Below are 24,459 nucleotides of genomic sequence, written 5' to 3'. Positions count from 1 at the left end.
CAGCCCCTCTGGAGCTCCCGGGGATGCTGGGGGACCCGTTATGTGACCCAGGTATCCAACCGCATGCGCTTTACGGAGGGGCTCTCCCCCTCGGGCTCGCTGCTGGCTCGCAGGAGACCCAGGGAGGAGCCAAAATCGGGGCGGGCGGGGTCGTCCCGCTCGCTGCTGCCCTCGTAGGAGCTGGTGTTGCTGCTGAGGCTGTCGACGGGCGAGCGGCCGGTGGGCTCGTGGCGGGGCTGGTGGGGGAAGGTGCTGAGCGGGGTGGCAGTGTTCCTCTCCCGGTTGGGCGAGACGGGCTCGGACTTGATGCTGATGTTGGGGTTGGTGTTGACAGTCAAAGTGGTGGTGTGGGATAAGTGACTCCCTTGTCTGGGCAGCCGGGAGAGGTTGGGAGAGGAGGAGGAGACAATGGGAAATCTCTCATTATTATCTTTTTGGTGGCCTTCTACCTTCCAGTGCACAGACACTACAGCTGAATGAACCCACGATTATAAACCTGGGTTAGATTATTAATCTGGATTCATAAGCAGAATTATGACTTCAGAATCGTGTATCACCACAGAGCTGGGATCAGACCCTGGGGGCAGCTTTGCTCTTCCCCCAGCACCCCATGATCCAGCCCCAATCCCACCCCTCTGTCCCTCAGCAGTGGCCCCAAGCCATGGGTGTCCCTACAGCTCTGCCCCTGCACCCCTGTGGGCTGCACAGACCCAGCACATGGCTCAGCCAGGAAAAAACTGGGAATCTCCTCAGCCTCTACCACAACACAAAATTCTGTCCAGGCTTTCCACACATCCTGCAGCCCCACTGGTGCAGGAGGTCCTGGCAGCTACTGAGGAAGCTGCTGCCTGTCCTGCCTGGAAAACATGCACAGGCAGTGAGGAATCACTAAACTCCTACACAAAACCTGGTCCATCCATCCACCCCTCTACCCATCCACCTATCCCACCCCTTCATCCATCCATCCATCCATCCATCCATCCATCCATCCATCCATCCATCCATCCATCCATCCATCCATCCATCCATCCATCCATCCATCCCTTCATTGATCCCCCCTCTTCAATTCCTGCTTCTCTTTGTCCCATGGTCTCAATGTGCTGAAACCTTTCTCTGTGTAATTCTGTGTGTGGATTCCAGAATAAAAGCAGATCCACACTGAAAATCCTGCTCTAAGATGCAAGTGCCTGTATTCTCTGCCCTGGAGAAAAGCAATCTCGTTGCAGTACTAAAAGCCACTTTCTTCTGTACCAGCAGGGCACAATTCCAGGCACTTTATCCTGCAATGTCCATCCCACCCAGCACTGCCTGTTCCCAGCTCCCCCCATGGCAGTGCAGGGATCAATCCCACTGTGGACAGGCAGCAGGACAAGGCTCTGGGAGCATCCCCAAGTACCCTGATCTCAGCCAGGGACTCTGGCTCACCCTTAGAGCCACAGGGACAGGGCTGCCCAAACCTCCCAGCTGTGCGCAGGCACACAGCTCCCCCTCCAGGAACGCAGCCTGGGCCCACCAGGGCCTGGCACTGGGAGTCTGGAGGACACAGAGGGTTCTCCCAGCTGCCCAGGGCTCTGCAGGTGTGGCACCCCCAGAGGAATTGCCCCTTTCCCTCTCGTGCCACTCACATTAGGTTTCCTAGTGACACCGGGACCAGGTGCTGCTGCTGCGGCTGCGGCTGCTGCTGCTGCTGTTGCTGTTGTTGCTGCTGCTGTTGCTGCTGCTGCTGCTGTTGCTGCTGTTGCTGCTGCTGCTGTTGCTGCTGCTGCTGCCAGGCAGAGATGTTGCCAAGGGACAGCCCTCCAGGTGAGCTGAAGGCCGGCAGCGAGGAGAGCTCAGCGCTCGTCAGCTGATAATCTGCAAGGGAGGAGCGCTGCAGTCAGCTCGGTGTCAAACCTGCCCCACGGTGCCCCAGCACCGAGGGAGGATGGAGCCCACCAGAGACACAAACACACAGTGCATGGGGTGTCTGTGGCACAGCATGCTGGCCAGAGGACACAGCTCAGGTGTGGATGGTTGGTGTTGGAGTCACAGAATCAATGAGGTTGGAAAAGACCTCTGAGATGCAGCTCCATCTGTCACCAAACCCTGCATCAGCAAAGGGACACTGAAAGGCCATCCAGTCCAACGTGCAGGGACACCTTCCACTATCCCAGACTGCTGCCTGCTCAGCCTGGCCTTGGGCACCTCCAGCAACGGGGCAGCCACAGCTTCTCTGGGCACCTGTGCCAGCACCTCCCCACCCTCAGGGGGAACAACTCCCTCCTTAAATCCACTTGTCTGCCACCCTCAGGGCACGAGCTGCTGGCAGGACCTGCACCCTCCACCCCCAGTGCCCCTGCCCACCTGCACAGCAGTGCCCAGGGCAGCTGGGTCTGCCCCCCCCCCCACCCAGGAAGGGCCAGGAACAGAGACCCCCAGAGCCCCTCCAGCCAAATGGACAGAGCCAGACACACCTCCTGCCCTCTGGGGCAGCAATCCTGGCAGCTGGCACCTGTACCTAGGCATCCCCACCTGTGCCTGGGCACCCCCACCTGAGCCTGGGGCACCTTCATCTGTACCTGGGCATCCCCACCTGAGCCTGGGGCACCTTCATCTGTACCTGGGCATCCCCACCTGAGCCTGGGGCACCTTCATCTGTACCTGGGGCATCCCCACCTGAGCCTGGGCATCCCCACCTGTACCTGGGCATCCCCACCTGTCCCTAGGGCATCCCCACCTGAGCCTGGGGCACCTTCATCTGTACCTGGGCATCCCCACCTGAGCCTGGGCATCCCCACCTGTACCTGGGCATCCCCACCTGAGCCTGGGCATCCCCACCTGTACCTGGGGCACCTTCATCTGTGCCTGGAGCACCCTCACCTGTGTCTGGGGCACCCTCACCTGTACCTGGGGCGTACCTGGGACAGCCCCACCCACGCCTGGGACACCCCGCGCGCGCCGTGTCCCGGGTGGCAGCAGGGGGCGCTCCCTGCCCGCCATGGGGACACGGAGCTGTCACCGCGACCCCCCCTCCACGGGCACCCCGGGACCCCCTTCCCCCACTGCTCCCACCCTCCACGGGCACCCCCGAACCCCCTTCCCCACACTGTCCCCACCCTCCACGGGCACCCCCGGGACCCCCTTCCCCACACTGTCCCCACCCCTCCACGGGCACCCCGGGACCCCCTTCCCCACACTGTCCCCACCCCTCCACGGGCACCCCCGGACCCCCTTCCCCACACTGTCCCCACCCCTCCACGGGCACCCCCGGACCCCCTTCCCCACACTGTCCCCACCCCTCCACGGGCACCCCCGGACCCCCTTCCCCATACTGTCCCCACCCCTCCAGGGGCACCCCACGCCCCGGGACCCCCTCCCCCAACACTTGCCGGGCAATGCCCTTCCCCTGCAGAACCCACTGAAAATCCCAGTGGGGCACCTCAGAGCAGGGGGGATTTTACAAAGGCTGGCGGAGAGAGCCAGGGAGGGAAGTGCTGCTCCCTGAGGAGATGGTCACACCTCGGTCAGCCATGTCAGCCTGACACAGACACCCAGCAAAACCCTCCTCACACCCTCTCCTCCCCCCTTTCTAGCTCTAATTTTGGGTGTCTCGTGGTTTCAGCTGTCCCCACCCCAGCAGCACACACAGAGGTGGCTGTGCTGGTGCTGAACTGCTGCCAAATCCCCAGCGCACCCCACCCAATATCCTGGCACAGGGCTCCCTGCTCCACACCCCCCCTGCACTGCCTGTTCTGCTCTGGGAGCTCCTGACACTCCTGGCTGCCCCTGCAGCTCCCACCAGGGCTGGAGCTGGAGCTCAGGATGACAGAGCTGGGAATGGGCAGGTGTGAGAGCCCAGCACAGGAAAGAGCACAGAGCTCTGGCCAGAGGGCAGCTCAGCACAGCTGCAGCAGCCTGGGATGCAGGCAATGCCCACCCAGCTGTCAGGTGAGTCCTGGGAAGAAGAAGTGACTGGGAGTTTGCTCAGTGCATCTGCAGCCTTCCAGCACCTGTGCAATGATCACCTCTGCAGCACCATAGAATTATTGAATTATTTGGGCTGGAAAGGCTGTCCAGGACCATGTAGTCCAGCTGCTCCCCCAGCTCTGCCAAGGCCACCACTAAGCCATGTCCCCAAGTGTCACAGTCACCTCTGTTAAATCCCTGCAGGCATGGGGACACCACCACTGCCCCAAACAGCCTGTCCAAGGCCTGAACACCTTCTCCACAGAGAATTGTTCCCTAATATCCCACCTAAACCTCCCCTGGCACCACCCTGGGGTGGTTTCTCCTTGTCCTGCCCTTTGTCACCCAGGAGCAGAGCCCAGTCCTGGCTGTCCCCTCCTGTCAGGGAGTTGTGGAGAGTGACAAAGTCTCTCCAAAACTCTTTTCTCCAGGCTGAGCCCCCTCAGCTCCTTGTGCTCCAGACCCTTCACAAATGAAAACAATTCCTGTCCAACTAAGAGGGCAGCTCTGGCAGAACTGCCAGGTTCAGAGTTTGCACCTGGGCTGGAACACAGCTCTACCCACAGTCAGCTGTGACAAAAAATAACTACAGAGAGCTGAAATTCAGGCCCCTCTGCTCTGAGCAGTGCACAGGGCTCAATTAAAACCTATTTTGGGGACTCTGGCTGTGCCCAGGCTGGCTGGTAAACCACATGGTCACGCAGGGAGAGGAGCCCCATCACGCACAGCCACTCTCTGGGACTGCACCTACTCATTAGGAGAGGGAGTATCCAACAGCCACTTCTGCCTTCTCCCAGACAAGCAGCTTTTTTACATTTTTTGCAAACTTTTCTCTGAGCCAGAACAAGTTACACAGGCAGCCAGCAAGCCCTCAAAGCCTTGGTGGAGGTCTGACAGGTGGCAGATGAAGGATCCTTGTGCTTGGGCAAGTCACTGTCACTGTCGCCTCGGGCTGGTTTCAATCCAGCACCCAGATCAGATGTGGCTGTGAGCAGGTTGGTTTGCATTCTTCCCAAACTTTTTGAGGGACTTGTTGTCATTATTACAACACCCCCTGAGCTCTGAGAGCCCGGGGATGGGTGTAGCTGTAATTAGCATCCACGAGCAGAGTGCAATGGGCTGCATCAGCCCTCCCAGCCCTTCTGGCCATGACAATGAGCTCTCAGCACTCACACAGTGAGTTTAGTCCTGTGGAACCCTTGCACCCAACCATGGGCTGCAGTGGAGAGCTCCAGGAGCATCACTGCAGCTGGTCAAGGAGCAGCAGGCACCGGTCTGCAGCAGCACATCTCGCTCTGGTGCTGAGCCACCTGAGAGCTCTGCCCTGGCCAGGTGTGTCAGTGTCAGAGCTCTGCCCTGGCCAGGTGTGTCAGTGTCAGAGCTCTGCCCTGGCCAGGTGTGTCACTGTCAGAGCTCTGCCCTGGCCAGGTGTGTCAGTGCCAGAGCTCTGCCCTGGCCAGGTCCTGTCAGTGTCAGAGCTCTGCCCTGGCCAGGTCCTGTCAGTGTCAGAGCTCTGCCCTGGCCAGGTGTGTCAGTGTCAGAGCTCTGCCCTGGCCAGGTGTGTCAGTGCCAGAGCTCTGCCCTGCCTAGGTCCTACCTGCTTAGAGCTCTGCCCTGGCTGTGTCCCACCTGAGTCAAAGCTCTGCCCTGGCTGTGTCCCACCTGTGTCAGAGCTCTGCCCTGGCTGTGTCCCACCTGTGCCAGAGCTCTGCCCTGGCTGTGTCCCACCTGTGTCAGAGCTCTGCCCTGGCTGTGTCTCACCTGTGCCAGAGCTCTGCCCTGGCTGTGTCCCACCTGTGTCAGAGGTCTGCCCTGGCTGTGTCTCACCTGTGCCAGAGCTCTGCCCTGGCTGTGTCCCACCTGTGTCAGAGCTCTGCCCTGGCTGTGTCCCACCTGTGTCAGAGCTCTGCCCTGGCCATGTCTTACCTGTGTTGTAGGCTGTGGGCATGGCTGAGAAGGGCAGCCCCTGTGTCAGCAGACTCGGAGTCGCCACGGAAACAACTGGTGTGGTCAGAGAGTGAGTGGCTTGAGAGACACCCAAGCGCTGTGTGTTTTGCTGTGGGAGCAAACAGGGAGGGAGTTAGAGCCCAGATGGTTGGACTCGGTTGTTTTCAGGGGTTGTGGCCCCCCCAGACCCCCTGGGCATGCACTGGGGCTGAGCATGGAGACCGTGGCACAGGCAGGATTGATCCTCTGGCCATTCCACACTGCAAAAAAGCAAAGTACAAACCCCACCAGCTCCTGACACTGTGGACCTTGCAACACTCATCTGCAGGTCATGCCCTTGGGTCCCCTTCCTGCCCAGGGACCAGCCGTGCCCCTGAGTGCACGGAGGGGGAAATCAGCAGGAGGCCTCAGACAATTCCTCACTGCTTTCCAGAGGTTGCATGTGAGGCTTGCTGAGCTTCCAAGGAGTGACAAAGGGACCAAAGCAAACCCAAACCAGCTGAGGCAGCACGGAGCTGACATCTCCCTGCAGCTCTGGTGGCCAAGAACAAGACCCTGCCCCAAGGGAAGCTGAGGACACCAAGCATTGGCCTCTGGATTTTAAAGGGACTCTGGAATCCCTAAACTCAAAGTCCAGGGCTCAGCAGCTGCTGGGTCAGTGCCCTCACAAGGTTTTGGTGACTCAGGTCCACCGTGGAAAAATTCTGCCCTTGGAGCAGAGCACAGCAACCTCCCCCCTCTGGTTTTCCAGGCAGTTATGTGGGCAGATCTATAGGTCAGATTCAGCCCTGTTTACAAGGCAGATAATCTGGGCTGTCTCTGCTGATCTGATTTAAATCAGACTCAAGAGGCTTGACTCTAATCCCGAGCACCCAGCACACGTCACCCTGTGAAGACTGGGGCAGCGCCCAGCTTGAACCGCGCCTGGCACGAGGCTGCCTGGGGCACAGCGAGCAGCAGCTCAGGGCTCCCCGGGCCCTGCAGGGCTGGGCACACACTCTGCAGGGCCTCCCCACGGCCAGGGAGACTCTCCTGGGACAGGGCTGGAGCCCAGACCCCTGCCCTGGCCACCTGCAGAGGGTGAGAGCACCTGGCTGTGCAGGATTTGCTCCCCCTGTAGCCACACGGTGCCCAGCCCCAGGTGCCTCCTGTGGCCTGGGCAAGGGGATTAGCAGGGCTCTGGCTGCTGAAGCTGTGGGGGGCTGCAGGAGAAGGTTTTCCTGGCATACATCCCGCTGTGCCCACTGCTGCGGGTTGAGGACGTGGCACAGAATGTCTTCAGGAGGGCACAGCCCTGTCCCTGTGCTGCCTGCACAACACCCTGGGCCAGCCCTGGGGGATGCAGCCCCCACTGCCCCCTCCCTCCTGCCCCTCTCTGCAGGGCTTCCCTGGGAGGGCACAGGGCTGGGCAGGCTGTGCCAGCCCCAGGAACCTCCCTGCCACCACAAGGAGAGCGTGGCACTGTGCTGGGGGCAGCACCCCGATTTTCACCACAATCCATGCAGGGAGGAGGTGTGCAAGCTGCCCCCCACACTGTGCCACTCACAGCGTGCCCACAGACAGCTCCCAGCTGGCACCAGCCATGCAGCATGCTGCCAGGGGAGGGATGCACTGCTGCCCCTGCAGTGGTGGAGGAGTGTGGAGAGAAAGGGGGGGACACTCTCTGAACCCTGGGAGGGTGGAAAGCACACCCAGAGCTGCAGGAGCAGCACGGAGGGTGGCAGGGCTGGGGCTGTGGGCACTGGGGATGCACTGGAGGGACCCTGACTCATCTCACAGCTGCCTGGGAAGAGGTTGGAGCTGCCATGGAGAGAGGATCTGCAGTAGAGGCTGAGCAGGAGGGAGGGAGCAGAGCTGGGGAGAAGTGAGAGGAGCAGGGGGGCACTTGCAGCAGGCAGGAGGGATCTGTGAGGCACCTGCAGCAGTGCCAGGGTGCCTGTGCCACCCTGCCCACATTTCACCACCCTCCACCTCACTGCTGCCACCTTGGCTGGGACGAGGACTTTTTCACTTCAGGCAAAAACCCAGCAGGTTAATTCAGAGCCACGATTAAAACTGCCAACGCCACCCCAGTGGATTTTCACCCCAGTGGATTTTCACCCCAGTGCCCCTGGGCACGGGGATCAGGAACGAGCAGATGGGCAAGGGGGGAGGGACTGCTCTCCCTCCACACATGGGGAAACTGAGGCACGGAGCTGCTGGACCAGGGCCACGAAGCAAGAAGGGTTTGGGGACACAAAGAGCAGCAGAATTCACGTCTGCCATGTCTGGCCCACCCTTGCCCTGGCCACGAGTGTCTCAGTGCAGGCTGCCAGAGGGACTGGCTTTCTGCTGTGCTTTTGGAGAGCTTTTCCCTGGCTGTGTGAGCTGCATCCTGCAGCAGCTCCTGCCCTTCCCTCGCTGGGCTGACCTGTCTCCCATCTGCCCTGCACCAGAATAGCAACAGAGCAGAGTGAATCCTTGCCACAAACAAGGTGGCATTCACTTTGCTAGCAGGGAGAGGGAAAAAAAAAAGCCATAAAAATAACACAGAAAACTGCCCCATGCACAAGGGAGGTTTAGGGAGTGCACTAGCCAGCCAGTGGATTTACACAGGCTTTAAATAATATCTTTAATATGGGAAGAGCCTGATTTACTCCCTGTCTCTCGTGTGCTGGCCATGGGCCAGGTGTTCCTGTGCTGTAGCTGTGGTAGCTCCAGTGAAGCCCCATGGGCAGGTCCAGGGCAGTGGCAGCGCCCAGCTCAGCTCCACAGTCCCCAGAGGGAGCCTGGCTGACCTCCCCAGAGGGACCAACACAGCAATTTTGGCCTTGGTGGAGAAACAGGCCCTTTGCAGCTCATGCCAGCTCCTTCTTTTCCACAGGGAGCTGGGTTTTCCTGAGAGCTGTTTTTCTGGGCATTTATTTTCTGCAGCAGGAGCGGACGGAACGCTGGTGCCCACATCCCACCACAGGGAGCCAGCACCCACCCCCTGTGTGTGCCCCATGCCAGGCCAGGGCAGGACTGAGGGGACAAGCAGCCCGTGTGCCAGCACACCATGCAGGCCCAGAGGGGAACTCACCAGAGCCAGGTGGTCCTCGGTCTGTGCAGGGAGAGCAGGGAGAGAACCGAGAGCACTGTTAACTCACACAGCCCATGGCACCAGCACTGCGCCCGCTGGCACCTCGCCCTCAGCTCCACGGGGCACACTCGGGTCAGGGGGGTGCTTGGGAGAGGGTTTGTGCCAGCCATGGGGGCACACATGGGTCAGGGGGTGCTTGGGAGAGGGTTTGTGCCAGCCATGGGGCAGTGCAGCTCAGATGGTGCCTGGTATGGGGTTTGTGCCATCCATGGGGCACACAGAGCTCACAGTGGGGTTTGTGCCAGCCATGGGGCACACAGAGCTCACAGTGGTGCCTGGTATGGGGTTTGTACCAGCCATGGGGCACACATGGGTCAGGGTGGTGCTTGGGAGAGGGTTTGCACCAACCATGGGGCAGTGCAGCTCAGATGGTGCCTGGTATGGGGTTTGCACCATCCATGGGGCACAAACTAGTGAGAATGGTGCCTGGCACAGGGTTTATACCATCCACGGGGGATACAGAGCTCACAGTGGGTTTGTACCAGCCATGGGGCACAAACAGCTCACAGTGGTGCTTGGTGTAAGATTTGTACCATCCATGGGGCACACAGAGCTCACAGTGGTGCTTGGTATGGGGTTTGTGCCAGCCATGGGGCACACAGAACTCACAGAAGGGTTTGTACCAGCCATGGGGCACACAGAGCTCACAGTGGTGCTTGGTATGGGGTTTGTACCAGCCATGGGGCACACAGAGCTCACAGTGGGTTTGCACCATCCATGGGGCACACAGAGCTCACAGTGGCACCTGCTCCAGGATGCTGCAGGCAGGAATCCAATCCTTCCCCCTCACATCTCCACTCCAGCACGGCCTCCCAGCACTAGAGCCCCAAATTCCCACACAGCCTGTCTGCTGGCAGCCCCTCCCAGCCCCCTGGTGCCCCCTGGCAGCCCCTGTGCCCCCCGGCAGCCCCACAGCGGCACTCACCAGGTGGTGCATCAGCCCCTTGCTGCCCTGCGAGGTGATGACTCGCAGGTCGGGCTTGCGGCTGTTGGGAGCCAGCTGCGCGCCGTGCGCCCCCGGCGGCGGCGGGGACTTGGCCGGGATGATCTTGCCCAGGCTGCTGCCGTTGGACACGGGCAGGAGCCCCGGAGAGGCCCTGGCACTCACGTAGCCGTTTCCTGCAGGAACACGGGGCACAGAGAGGGAGCAGGTGAAGGCTGGGTGCGTGGCAGGGTGAATGCACGGGGATGGAGATGGAGATGGATGCGGTGCTGCACTGGGGCTCCATCCGTGCTCCATGAGTGCTCCTCCTTGTGGGAGAGCAGCACCACATCCCCCCCAAATCCCTCCTGCACCCCTGCAGGGTGAAGCCAGGACAGGCTGAGCCCCTGAGCTCCCCAACCTGCAAATCTCAGAGCCCGATCTGCAGCCAGGCTTTACCCTGCCAAGATGGGTAATTACTGGCACATTCACTTTGAAGGTCTCTTTGTGGTACTGGGGCAGTGAAAAGGGGCTGTGGCAGAGTGAGGACTCAGTTCACTGCTCCCACTGCCCCTTTGAAGATCTGAGGTTCCCTCCTTCTCCTCCTCCTGCTGCCCCACTTAAGGATTTTATGAGCAAAGAGAGGGGGGAAAAAAAAGAAGAAAGGAAAGGAAGAAAAAAAAAAAATAAAAAGGAAAAGATTTGATGAACATCAGGAAAGGAATAAATTGGATCAGATTACTGTTCTGATGAGGGCTGGTTTTTTTTCATGAATAGGCCCCAAAGATAGAAAGGCGTTCAGCAATCACCAGGATTCAGCCCTCACATTCACTGCACGTTAGACCGGGAAAAATAGGTCGCTGATTGCATTATTAATCACATCCACACTGTGCTGCATCTGCATTTCAGCAGGGGCTGTGCCACCAACACTGCAGCCAGGGGGGCTGAGCAGCAGCCCTGCCCCCCTGGCACTGCCCGGGCTGGGCACAGCGGGCACGGGGTGGCACCGGGCACAGGGGTGGCACTGGGGACAGGGGGTGGCACCAGGAACAGGGGTGGCACTGGACATGAGGGTGGCACTGGGTACAGGGGGTGGCACTGGGCACAGGGGTGGCACTGGGGACAGGGGGTGGCAATGCTCCCCCTAATCCCACACATTGCACTGGGCACGGGGGTGGCACCGGGCACAGGGGTGGCACTGAGCATGGGGGTGGCACGGGGCACAGGGGGGGCACTGGGTACAGGGAATGGCACTGGGCACAGGGGCTGGCAGTGCTCCCCCTAATCCCACACATTGCACTTGGCACAGGGGTGGCACCAGGCACAGGGGTGGCAGTGCTCCCCTCTGATCCCAGAGATGGCACAGAGGTGGCAATGCTCCCCTCTGATCCTACAGATGACACAGGGGTGGCAATGCTCCCCTTAATCCCACAGATGGCACAGGGGGTGGCAATGCTCCCCTGATCCCATAGATGGCACAGGGGTGGCAATGCCCCCCCGATCCCACAGATGGCACAGGGGTGACAATGCTCCCCTCTGATCCCACAGATGGCACAGAGGTGGCAATGCTCCCCTCTGATCCTACAGATGACACAGGGGTGGCAATGCTCCCCTTAATCCCACAGACGACACAGGGGTGGCAATGATCCCCCTGATCCCAGAGATGGCACAGGGGTGACAATGCTCCCCTCTGATCCCAGAGATGGCACCGGGCTCGGAGGTGCCTGGGGTGGTGCCTGGGAGGTGCCACCAGGACCCCGTGGTGGCCGGGCTGCTGCAGGCTGGCAGCTGTGGCATTCATGTCCCTGCTGGAGGGAGAGGACCTGCCTGTCCCCACCGAGGTGTCCTCCCAGTCCCAAACCACCGTGAGCAGCTGTGCAGAAGGATGTGCCTGGTGCACCAGGCCCTGGCACCTCTGAGCTGCTGCAATGCTGCTCACAGGGGCACTGACTTTGACATTTATTAACAACAAAGGTGCAGAAATCCCTCAGGTGACCTGCAGAGCTGGTGGCCATGGAAAAGGCAAAAGAAACGTTAAACCCTTTGATATTCTCCTTCCCAGGGCCATGGAAAAGCCAAAAGAAATGTTGAACCCTTTGATATTCTCCTTCCCAGGGCCATGGAAAAGCCAAAAGAAATGTTGAACCCTTTGATATTCTCCTTCCCAGGGCCATGGAAAAGCCAAAAGAAATGTTGAACCCTTTGATATTCTCCTTCCCAAGGCACCACTGGCACGGGGCTCTCATGGTGACTCCCTGTTTGAGGCACACCGTGTTATCTCTGGATCCCCTGGGCTGTGGGCTGGCTCCCTGTGCTGCAGAGGAGCTGCTTTGGGTTCCAGTGCTGCCACTCACCCCCAGAGATGGGTGGCCCTGGGCTGTCATTGCTGCTGTCATTGCCACATCCACCCAGCACGGATCCGGCCAGCCCTGCGAGCCAGAGAGAGAAGGGCTGCGCTCCCACCAGGACTTCCCAACCCAGGGCCCCCACCACAGAAAGAGTCGACAAGAGGAGCCCTCTGGCTCGTCTTTGCAGCACCCTGGTGTGAATTTGAGCGGGGACAGCCAGGGCTCAGCATCCCCCCAGGGGCCAGGGCCGGGGTGCTGCATCCCGAGGGTGGAGCAGCGTGGGCAGGATGCAGGGATACAGCGACAGCACTGCAGGATCCGGCCAGAGGCACCCGCAGCTGATGACTCAGAGGCAGCAGGTGATCACTCAGTGCTGCAGAGACTGCAAGGGAGGAGAAGGAGGAGGAGGAGGAGGAGGAGGAGGAAGAGACGTACCAGGTATTTGAGAACTGCGAGCGCAGTGCCAGAGCCACAGTCCCCTCCCAGAGGCACGAGGGGAGCCCCAGGGCGGGCGGGGGGCTGGGGACAGCAGGGGTCTGGCCCTGCTGCCCAGCCCCATTTCCTGCAGTGGCAGCAGGAACGCAGGGAATGCTCGGGTGACGTCAATGCTGACATTCACGGGCCCTGCCAAGCTCTGCGCCCGCCGGGGCTGCTCCGACAGCTGACACGGGGGTGGCTGCGGGGGAACGGGGCCCCGGAGCTGCCTGGGGGCTGTGCCACCACGGCCCCTTCCCTCTGCCCTCCAGGATCAGCAAAGCTCCCTGCTGGGGGCTGGGAGAGCCCAGGGAGACGCTGCCCCACCAACCACCCCGGCGGGTTTTGCTCTGTGAAGAAATCCCTCTGGGGGCTGCCCAGCACGGGGAAATGGATGATCCTCCAGAATCCAGAGGGCAGGGCATGGGCTAGGGTGGGCACCGAGCTGCAGAACCCCACAACTGGTCTGACCCCACCCAAAAGCCAGTGGGACCTGGCTCCAGTTTGGTTTTAATTCCACACTCCTGCTCCGTGCTGTTGGCTGGATACCTGCTGCAAAAAGGCCCAGAAGGGGTGAGGAGTCAGGCTCAGGAGCAAGGCTGCCTTTGCCCTGGGATGGATGGCATCTCCCCTGCCAAGCCTGGGAGCACTGCCAAGCCCAGTGCCAGCCCAGCAGCTGCTGCCCAGCAGTACCCAGGGCTGGCTCTGGTTTTTGGGCTGTGCCTACACCAGCAGTGGCCCAACATCCTCAGCCTGCAGATGGCAGAGGCAGATGTGGGGATGGAGACATTGTTAGTGCATTTTACAGCTGAGGAGCTGAGCCATGAGGCCTGAGCCTCATTAGCACTGAGGCTCTCACAGTGGAAAAGGCCCTTAATGAGCTTCTTTTCCTTGCAGTAAAGTTCCTTTATAGGGCCCAAGCACGAGGAGGAGCTGGGTGTTAATTGATCACCCGAGGATGGTGGAGAATTGGCTGCAGCACCGGGAGCTAAACCCAGAGCTACCCAAATCCTGGTCTTTGGGGGTCACCTCCCTGATCTGCAGCTCTCCCCAGAATCCTGGGTAGATGGAGACTCCTTGGTCACTGGGGACTCCACTGAAACCAGCACCCCTAACAAAGGCACTGGCCTGGAGCTCCACATGCCAACCCCTCCCACTGCCAAGAGCAGCAAAACCTTCCCCAGTGCTTCCCTGGACCAGCAGGGCTCAACAGCAAAGCAAAATCCTGTGGGAGGTGTGGGGAAACCGAGGGCAGGAGTGCCCCACAGAGCCAGGGGCACAGCTGGAAGGCTCCTCACTCACCCACGGGGCTTGGGCAGGCTCCGTTCGTGTTGTTCAGGTCTCCCCCAAGCATCGCCCCTGGAAAGCAAGAGGAGAGATGGGATCACCACCAGAGCAGGAACAGGGGGAGCACCCCTGCTTTTGGGGGGCAGGAAGGCAGGGAGCACAGTGGAGGAAGGCAGAGGGAAAAAAGCAAGACTGCCTTGCTGGGGAGAAAGGCCTGGGCAGAAGGAGCAGCATTCCTGGTGATCAGGTTGGGAAACGTTATCCAGGCAGATCCGTTTCCTTTGGGAAGGAGCCAGGTGCACAGGAGCCTGCTCCAAAGGAGGCAGCTTGGAAAACACTGCAGCTATTTTATTCCAAGCCCCCCTTTGGGTGGACACGGGGCTGGTGCTGCTGGGGGACAGGAAACAAAATCCCCCCTGTAATGTTCACAGGGATGGAAACCATCCCACAGTGCCAGGACACCACAGCCATCCCCACTCGCAGCAAAGCGCTGAAATTCCCCGCCAGGCTGGGAAAAACTGAACCTTTTTATTCCCAAAAACCAGAACGTTTTGCCTCGCCTGGAAGAAGACTCGATCTTTCTTCTGCCTTGTTATGAAGTTATTTCTGAAAGCCACCTATTCCCCAGCCGGGGCTGCCTGACCACGCCGCGGGCGGCGGCTGCAGCCAAGAGCCGGCGCGGAGGCTCCGGAGCTGCGACCGCAGTCAACCCGGAGCCCTGGGCTGGCCAACAGGGGGCTTTCGGTGCCAAACCCCACCTCTAACCGCTGCCCAGCCCTTCCCAACCCAGATGGGGAAACCTGAGACACGAATCTTTGTCTCAGCTTTGGGCTTGCTGAGCTGCTGCACAGTCACTCCTCATACGGTCCCAAAACTTGTATGGCCTGAGAAAGGGTGAAGTGACCCACCAGATGTGGCAAGCACCCCACCTCCAGGGATGGGGATGCAAAGCCAGAGGTCCCTGTGCCTCCCAAGTGCCACAGAAGGGACTGCACCAGGGTTCTGTGGCTGTGCCCTGCTGTGGGACCCCACCAGCAGCCCTGTGCTGCCAGAGAGGGCTCACCTCCTTGGGGGAGTGATGCCAAGCCCACCCCCAGCCCATACACCCCCCCTGGCTGCCCTTCTCCCTCACCATCCCCGAGCCAGCAGCACCAGGCACTGTCAGGGTACCCACCCAGCACTCACTGTGCATTTGCTTTGGAAACAACACAACCAGCTCTGGTGCAATGCTAAAAAAAAATAATTTAGGGGAAAAAAAAGCAGTTTTTCTAACATGCAAAGCCCTGGCTCCTATAAACAGGATTTCTTCCGTGTCCCAGGCAGCGAGTGAATGAGACACAGATGGCCAGACTTGGAACACCTCTGCGCTCACAACCGCAAAATGATCCCCCTCAAACGAGCAGGGAGAGAGCTGGAAGCAGCGAGCCCCCAGAGGGGTCTGCTGCACCAGGCAGCTCTGCTGCTCTCAGCTGAGGGGCCTCAGAGAGGGCAGGAGATCCCTGCAGCCGCAGCCCTGGCTGCCTGTGCCCGAGCAGGGCTCTGCCACCCTGCCTGCAGTGACACGCTGCTCTCTGGGATCGGTCCTGGAGCAGATGATCCCTCTGCTGCAGCTCTGGGGCCTCATCCTGATACCTGAGTGCTCTTGGAGATGGTGGTGAGAGCAGTGAGCTAACAAGCTGTCTCTGAACCACGGTTCCTGCTGCATCCCAGCCAGGCCATTCCCCCTGCTCACCCTGACCCAGCACACAACCTGCTTCTGGAAGCACTCCCAGCCTTCTCTCCCAATCCATCCCCTGGAGCTCTCAAAGCCCCAGGGGCCACAGCTGAGGACCCAAACCTCCAGGTGGTCACTGGCACCAGCTCTGCCATTTGCAGCCTGGGCACCTTTTACAGACCACCTGTGATATCCAAAATAGCAGAAATATTATTTATGATCATAAAAGAGAACCGGGCTGTGGTCACACGTTGTCCCTGTCCCCCCTGCCACTGCAGTGGGTGACAACTGCTCTCCCCCACCCTGTCCTGTGCCACCATGGGCTGTCCCTGCTGGAAATGATTGCTCCTCAGATCTGTCAGCAGAGCCACATGAGTAATCACCCACAGCCAAGTGCAAGCAGCACAGCCCGACTCAGAACAGCCCTTTTTAGGCAGCCAGACCCATGTCACCGGAGTGCCACCGGCGAGCTGGATGCCAGCAGCCACCCCCGAGCCCGGCACGGTGCCAGGTGACTCATCTTGCACTGCCCAACCCAACCCAGATCCCTGCAGGGATCCAGCCCTCAAAGAGACCGAGGGAAAGTGGGGAGGTTGCCCTCAGTTTGGGGCCAAGGCACAAACAGGGCATCAATGGCTGCCAGGAGGGCAGGGGCACACACTGAGGGGCAGCAGCCCTTCCAGGGCGCTTCTGCCACCCCCAGGTGCTGGAATGTGGAGCCCTGGACAGGGCATGGAAGCAGCAGGGGTGTCCCCTCCCTCAGGGATGCTCCAAGCTTGCTGCTCCAGGCAGGGAGGATGAGGAGGAGAGGGGCTCGCAGCGGGGCTCACCTGCACTGGCTGGCCGCTGTGGCAGCCCTGGGGACACCGTGTTCCTCTGCAAGGCTGGCTGCTGAGGGGACAGGAGGCGGGGGTCTGTCAGCGAGGAGGTCACCAGGGACTGGGTGACCAGCGAGCTGCCCGGGTTGCTGAACTGCAGCGAGTTCTGGTTGGTCACCGGCACCGTCACGGGCATGGCGAAGTTCGGAGCGGGCACTGTGGACTGAACACAGAGCAGGGGGTAAAGGGGAGCCGAGTTCCTGCAGCACAGCACAGCACAGCACAGCACAGCTGCTGGCCCAGGGGGGACAGCCAGCCCCCTCAAACCTGCACTGCTGTGCTCAAAGCCACACTGGCACCCTGGGGGGATGTACACCAGGAAGAGTTCCTGCAGCACAGCACAGCTGCTGGCCCAGGGGGGACAGCCAGGATCCTCAAACCTGCACTACTGACCTGCACTGCTGTGCTCAAACCCACACTGGCACCCTGGGGGGATGTACACCAGGAAGAGTTCCTGCAGCACAGCACAGCTGCTGGCCCAGGGGGCACAGCCAGGCTCCTCAAACCTGCACTGCTGACCTGCACTGCTGTGCTCAAACCCACACTGGCACCCTGGGGGGATGTACCAGAGCCCAGTTCCCCACCAAGGAACACCAGGAAGAGTTCCTGCAGCACAGCACAGCACAGCTGCTGGCCCAGGGGGCACAGCCAGGCTCCTCAAACCTGCACTGCTGCGCTCAAACCCACACTGGTACCTTGCAGGGGATGCACCAGAGCCCAGTTCCCACCAGGGAACACCAGGAAGAGCAATGGGCCATCCTCTTGGACGTACCAAACTGCTTTGGCCTCTTTTTCAGGCTGTATTGATTTACCCCGTGTTTTCAGGGCAGGCAAGGAGAGGCTGGGAGCAGCCCAGAGCATGAAGGTGGGCAGCAGCCTGGTGGTCTGCCCCCACCAGCACCGACAGCAGCCCAGCTTGGCACTACCCTTCACCCAAGCAGGATTCTGTTCTCAGCCAGCAGTGGATCCCCATTCTGGGCTGGCACTGCTGCTGCTGGCCGAGCACCTGAGAAAGACTCATTTTGCTCCAGGCAGCCCCTGAGTGACTCTGGGATCCATCCTGTCTCCTCTGGGAGCTGCTGGCAAGGACGAGGACCCCAGGGATGCAGCAGCATCACTAAAGCCCTATCCTTGGCTGCAGGTTGAGGACCAGCTTCACCTACCAGCGTCCCGTGGGAGCCAGACCCGCTGCGATTATCCCAGCCGTTTGTCTTATGTCACTGATCTGCTCTTCGTTAACAGGAGCTGGCACCTGCTTAGAGGCTTTAGCACGGGCTTTGCTTAAGTCCCACTTTAATTTGCTCTGGGATGGAGAGGAAGAGTAGCCCAGCACTGAATGGGACCATCATGGGGCCAGACAGGCTGCACCAGCGAGGGAAGAGGGACTGCAGCTGCTACATCTCCTCCAAAAATCTGCTCCTCTATAGGTCCTGCTCCTTAGGTGAGAGAGGGGGATGGCAGGAAGGAGTAGGACAGTGCCCACCCACGCCTCCCTGCCAGGAATTCTCCCCACCTGCCTCCCAAGGGCATCCTGTCCTTCAGAGCTATCCCGCGGCCGCAGCCAAGCCACGAGGACAGCGGCTCTGAGCCTGCGCCGCCGCTCCTGGGGCTCAGCAACTCCTACACCACCAGGGAGAGCTGGAACACGGAGCCCTCCCTCTGCTCAGCCCGGGAGCTCATCCTGCACGGCAGCAGAATCAGAGGAGGAGGAGGAGGAGGAGGAGGAAGGTTTCTTGGGCGTTGCACGAACACCGGAGCAGCGTTGTGTAATAAATCACTGCCAACGCGCCCGCGTGCGCTCAGCGCTCCCAGGGAGGGAGAGGAAGAGCTGAAGCTCCTCCACACCACGGCATGAGCAACACCATGGTAGAGCTGTGAGCTGGTACAGCAGCCCAAGAGCTGAGGTTTGCCTTAATGCACCTGCAGACAGGTGTCAGGCACAGCCAGGACACCCAGCCCCGGAGAGGGCACGGTGGCAGTCTGCACATGGGTCCAAAGTCTGGGGGAGAAGATGCACACATCAGGCAAAATCCACCATTTCTGCTCTTGTTAGAAGTGAGGGCAAACACCAGAGGCAGAAGCCCCACGAGGCCCTTCGTTAGCAGACACAGCTGTCGTTAGGCTGCCCCGCTGGGTTAGTTCTGCTCACACACAAAACCAACCCAGCGTTAAAATGGAAAAGCATCTTCTTCAACCACACACTCCACCTGCACTGCTCGGCCCCTTGCTGCCAGGGAGGTTTAGTGGGGGAGCCAGATGCTATGCCCTGCTGAGGAGCCACCCAGCACTTGAATGCCACCTGCTGAAAGGACCTCTGGGCACACATTGTCCCTTTGGATTGGCATATCTGGATGATGGGGAGCCGACTCCCTTTGCAGCAGACACGTTCTGAGGCTGAGCAGCCCCTGTTCACGGGGGTGTTCTGCACTAGGGACAAAGCTCAGGTGGCTTTTCAGCCTATTTTCCACCATGGCAGGGCTTGTGCCAGGTGCTGGGGGGGGGGGGGGTACACGTCCTGCTGGGGCTCTAGTCCCACCCCACACACCTGCAGGTGGGAAGCTGCATCCCCCTGGTGAAACCAGGGAGGCTGAGGCAGATCCAGACAGAGCTAATCCTGCCCTGAACCCTCCTCGTGGGGCTGAGCTCGCTGTCAGTCACAGCAGAGCTGCAAGGGATCATCACTCTGCATCACCTGCACTCCATCGTCACATCCTCCACCTCCTCAGCCCTCCCAGGTCTCAGGGCAGCCTCCCCACCCCCTCCACCCCGAGATCTAGGGGATCAAAATGCAGATTTTGGGAGCAACACAGCGCTGAGTCAGCAAAACAAAACCTGGGGATTTCACAAGGCCCAGTTCTCGACAAAAGCCAGAATTTTAACTTGTGGGGGCTTGCAAAGCACAGAAGGGCAGATTATATTGGGTGGGGCTGCGTGTGTCACTTTTGCTGTGCTGCATCCACCCCTGGACAGGAGCCTCCCCCCTGCTCCCACAGCATTAATTACTGCTGCAGCAACTCGGGGCTAATCCCCTGAAGAGCCCTTGCCTGCATCAATAGTCTCTGCTCCCTTGAACTAACAACTAATTTGAAACGTGTCCCCCTCCTCCTCCCGTCTCCTGACACAAATCCCTTTCAGCACTGTCCTGATGCCACCCCGGTGCCAGTGACAGCTCCGGGATCACAGGCTAAAACCTCCCTGGATTTCTGCCACAGCCACCAGCTGCCCTGAGGGCTCAGTGGATTTGGGGGGAATTAATGTGGAATAGCCCAAACCAGGCTGAGCTTTGCAAGGATGTGAGAGGTCGGCACCCGCCACCGGCTCACATGAACGCTGGGATCTTAACCCAGACAAAAATCTGATTTTTTTGAGGAAAAGAGGGCGAAAAAGGAGACCCTAATCCAGTACTTGCAGTAGAGGAGAACAGCAATATCATCCTGCATTGCCTGCCCAGGGCCAAGGAGGGTCAGGAATGCCAGAGCAAGAAGGAATGATGGCACTCACGAGCCAGGTGCATTCAGGGCTGCAGGGGCTCCGGAGGCACAGCACGGCTCCAAAGCAAAGCCATGCAAAATCCACCCCCCCATCACCTGGAGGCACCGGGGAGGGGGCTGCAGGCCACCAGCTACTCACTGCGAGCCGGTAACTCTGCATCATTTTATCAAACTCCTCATCAATCTTTTTATATTTCTCTTCCGTCTGCGGGGTCAGCGCAAACACTTCGTCCCCCTCCGGGCTCTCGCACTCCCTGTGCTTCTTGTTCAGCGCCTGTGACGTGTGGGGGACACGGGGGTGCCGGGGAGGGAGCGGGGACGAGGGCGAGGGGAGGTCGAACAGAAGAGAAACAAAACAGAAAAGAACATATAATGAAGGATTTCCAGCCACGGGCAGGTACTTACACCATATCTCTTGAACAGGATATCCAGATCCTCGCTGCCTTTGCGGTATTTATCCTCCATCAAGGGGCTCTGGTCTATGGAGTCGTCGCCGTCGGGCTCTGGGCTGTCACAGCCGTTAAAACCTTTCTTTCTTAACGTCTGAAAACACAACCGGAACAGTCTGAGAGCTGGGAGTGCAGCTGGGCAGCTCCCTGTGCAAACCCAGGGCACCAGGAATATTCCTCTGTCTGCCCTGATCCCCAGGGCAGCACTGACTCTGACCCTCATTCATGGAGAAAGTTTCCCAAACTTCAGAATAGACTAAAATCCACAAAAGTGTGAAATAGATTATAGAGAGCAGGGTAGGTGTGTCACTGGGTGAGAAATTGAGGGTTTGGGGTTTTTAGTGTGCAAGATGGAGGGCACAGGGTGTCGTCCTGGGTTTCTTCTTCAGGCTTCTTCTTCTCCTTCTTCATGGGTTTGGGTGGCATTTTGTAATTGGGTGGGAAAATCCGCATTTTGGGCTCTGTGGGATCAGTTATTGGGTTAAAAGGGAAAATAATCTAGGTGTCAGTTCTTAGTTGGATAGTTTAGTCTTAAAGGACCTTGCAACAAGAGATTGTTGGCAATTTTGTGCCTTCTAATGAAAAGCTGCTGAACTCATGGTTGTGAGACTGTTATACTGATCAGAAACAATAAACACCTGAGTCCAAACATGAACTCCTGTCTCAAGTGCTTTCAATCCAGACCCAGAGAAACCAACAACTGGTACCACCACAGGTCCCCCCAGGAACATTCCCTGCCCTGCTGGACCAGGACTTGCCCCTGTACAAATCAACAGCATCACCCAAAGACATCGCTGACCTCCATGGGGTTAAAAAAATCAGGATACAACCCCTGGGGTTTGATGCCAGGGTGTCTCTAATGTAGGAATTACAGCATGGGGAACAGCAGAGAGAAACTTCCTTGTTTTCAAAGGTTCTGTTTACACCAGGACTGAATTTGGCCCTGACTCAACTTAGGTCCCCCCAAGAACATCCCCTGCCCTGCATGGACCAGGACTTGCTCCTGTCCAAATCAAAAACATCACCCCAAGATGTTGCTGACCAACATGGGGTTAAAACAACCAGGATACAACCCCTGGGGTTTGATGCCAGGGTGTCTCTAATTTAGGAATTACAGCATGGGGAACAGCAGAGAGAAACTTCCTTGTTTTCAAAGGTTCTGTTTACACCAGGATTGAATTTGGCCCTGCATGAACTCAGGCATCTTCATCACTTTCAGGTGCCACAACATCACGGGGAAAAAAAACCTTCATGCTCTTTGTTGTCCTGCAAAAAACAGGGAAAACCTGCTTAAAAACAGCCAAATAGGAAAATAAACCCCGAAATTATAGGAAAATTGTCAAATTTGACAGAATCTCCTGACCAAACCAGGCAAGTGGCATTAGCCAAATGCAAAGGTGCCACAGGAAGAGCACCACAGGCCAGGGCATGTGGCACAGGGACAGCTGGGAGCCCTGCTGGGGGTGACACTGGGGTGATGGTGACAACACTGGGCAGCAAACCCCACGCCAGGACTGGGCTCACAAACAGGAAAGGTTTGGGCAGTGCTGCATCGAGGTAATGAGGTGAGACAGCCACTCCTCAGTGAGCACAGGGCACACCCCAAAGTCCCCCTCTCCTCTTCAGCAGCCCCCTGAGATCCAATCTGAATCCTTCTATTCTCAACACACCAAAAGCAATTAAGGCATTATGATGGAACCAGCACTTGCCAGCTCTTTTTTTTTTTTTTTTTCAGGAGTCAAAGATACAGAATTTCCTGGAAGTCTTGATCCCTTTTCATGCCAAATTCAGCAGGGGAAAAAAAAAAAAAAATCTTGACAATTCTCTGTCTTCCTAAACAGCAACAAACATCTCCATTCTGAGGCCAAAGCCTGTTTGGGAGTGGTTCTTCAGCTACCTGAGAGCTCCAGGAAACACAGAGGCCCCTGGGGGAGATAAAACCCTGGAGTGAATGAACCCAGGATGTCTCCAGATGGGTTGGGAACGCTGCTGGCAGGATCTGCCCAGCACCACAGGTTGGGCTCAGTGGATCCTTCTGCCAGCCAAGCAATGGGCACCACACCCAGCCCAGCCTGAAGCTTTTCACAATATTTTCCATTAAAATTGCTCCTTCCTGGGCCTTCCCACTTTCACCCTCATCACTGGATTCAGTTGCAGAGGGGAAATGTTCACATGCAGAAGGACCCCACTCACTCCTGACCACCTGATGCCCTGTCTGGTGTCACCAGTAATTCCTGACACCTAATAATTATTTTACTAATTATCTGATAATAATCATTATTAATAATTCTTATACCTCACATTAATATTATCCCTAATACTACTCAGTAATTCCTGGTGGCCCTAATTCCTGTGCTGGGTGTCTGTGGAGCAGGGCACTGGGAATCAGTCACTGCCACCAACAGGAGACTCCCAGGCCTTTTTCTGCAGTTTCCCGAGGACTTTTCCCTATTATTTTTCTATTTTTGTACGTGTCCTTGTTTGTTCTCAGAATGGCCCAAAAGAGGAAGAGGTGCTGCTGGTGGGGAAGGAACAGCTTTGCCTTTTTTTTTTTATTTTTGTGGATTTTATTTTTTTTTCCAAAGCCTTTTGTTTCGCCGACGCAGCCGAAAGACGGAAAGTTGAGCTTTTCTCTAAAAAAAAAAATAAATTTTTTCCTTTTTCTCTTTCAGAGGCAAAATGGAAAAAAGTTGTTCCATGAGCAGGGAAGCAATGAAGCTGGGTTTCCTTCAGGCACTGCAGAGACTCTCTGGTGTCAAACAAGGGGCTGTGCCCACCCCGACACGAGGGACAGGAGGGACCTCCCATCCCTGCCTGGGGATTGGGAAGGTAATCCCTCAAAAAAACCAAAATCAAATCAAAATCAAATCAAAATCAAAACCAAAATCAAATCAAAATCAAATCAAAATCAAATCAAAATCAAATCAAAATCAAAATCAAAATCAAAATCAAAATCAAAATCAAAATCAAAATCAAAATCAAAATCAAAATCAAAATCAAAATCAAAATCAAAAAAAATCCCTGGAAACTCCTCTCCTCCAGCAACAGCTGCTGGCAGGTTCAGAAGCTGTGGGGACCCCCAGGACTCCCAAAGGAGGGGACCTCACAATGGGATTTTTCAAGAGGTTTCAGCCAAGCAACAGCATCCTTTTTAAAACCCAGGGAGGTTTTTAGGCAGCTACCAGAGCCCTCAGCTCTGCCTGTATTTGACACCTGAACCAAGCACGGGGCTGCCACCACCAGCCCAAGCATTTTGCCATTTCTAAGTCCACACAAAATCATCCTGGGGGTTGTTCCCTCAATAAATGTGTCAAGGAAAGCAGTGGAATGGGATGGATGTGGCTCTGCTCCCCCACACCCTGAAACAGCTCACAGCAGCTCCCCCTCATCTCTCCCAGGTCCTTCTCTGTGTCCCAGCTTTGCCTTGCTCTCTCTGCTCTCCCCAGCCACCAAGGCTGTAAAATCAGCCCAAATTCAGAGCCACAGTTCCTTGCAGGGTGGGTTTGCAGCAGCTGAGCTGTGGTGTCACCATCCCTGCTCCTGCAGGAGCCCCACCAGCAGCCCCAGGAAGTGTCAAATCAGCTCTGCATGGAGAATAAAAATCCTTCCTGTAAACCTGGGAGCTGGGACAGCGACCCTGAGCTGGGACTGTGACCTTGGGGCTGGACTGTGACCTGTGACACTGTGAGGAGCTGCAGGGAAGGGGATGGGGACAAGCCCCAAGGCTGATCTGCCAGGCTGCAGTGGCAGCAGGACACGAGCCAGGGCAGCGTGCCTCGCAGCAATCTGCTCAGAGAGCAGCAGAGACAACAAAATGAGAGCTTGGGGACAACAAAATGCCATTTCCAGCCATACAGGCCTTGGCTGCTGCTTCTTTTGGGTT

At 58.0% G+C, this 24,459-nt stretch overlaps 1 protein-coding gene across 9 annotated transcripts in view; it reads right to left on the bottom strand.

The window, feature by feature from the left end:
• Positions 1 to 8: 8 nt before the first annotated feature.
• MEF2D (myocyte enhancer factor 2D) overlaps positions 9 to 24,459 on the bottom strand; it is a 75,517-nt gene continuing 51,066 nt past the window's right edge. For 4 of the 9 annotated variants that reach the window (XM_084223145.1, XM_084223147.1, XM_084223148.1 and 1 more), the window contains 9 exons: positions 20,533 to 20,670; positions 16,589 to 16,799; positions 14,060 to 14,116; positions 12,290 to 12,364; positions 9,939 to 10,132; positions 8,954 to 8,974; positions 5,872 to 6,001; positions 1,626 to 1,854; positions 9 to 369 (listed from right to left, as the gene is read on the bottom strand). In XM_084223145.1, coding sequence (XP_084079271.1) covers positions 39 to 369; positions 1,626 to 1,854; positions 5,872 to 6,001; positions 8,954 to 8,974; positions 9,939 to 10,132; positions 12,290 to 12,364; positions 14,060 to 14,116; positions 16,589 to 16,799; positions 20,533 to 20,670 — 1,386 coding nt within the window. In that variant the 3' untranslated portion in view covers positions 9 to 38. Of the gene's footprint in view, positions 370 to 1,625; positions 1,855 to 5,871; positions 6,002 to 8,953; positions 8,975 to 9,938; positions 10,133 to 12,289; positions 12,365 to 14,059; positions 14,117 to 16,588; positions 16,800 to 20,266; positions 20,402 to 20,532; positions 20,671 to 24,459 lie in introns of all 9 variants that reach the window. The other 5 variants (XM_084223149.1, XM_084223150.1, XM_084223151.1 and 2 more) reach the window with 5 other exon arrangements.

The sequence above is a fragment of the Fringilla coelebs genome (assembly GCF_963513975.1).
Source record: "Fringilla coelebs genome assembly, chromosome: 29".
Taxonomy (NCBI): domain Eukaryota; kingdom Metazoa; phylum Chordata; class Aves; order Passeriformes; family Fringillidae; genus Fringilla; species Fringilla coelebs.
Note: the sequence above shows the minus strand (reverse complement) of the source record. Positions and strands in the feature narration are given on the sequence as shown.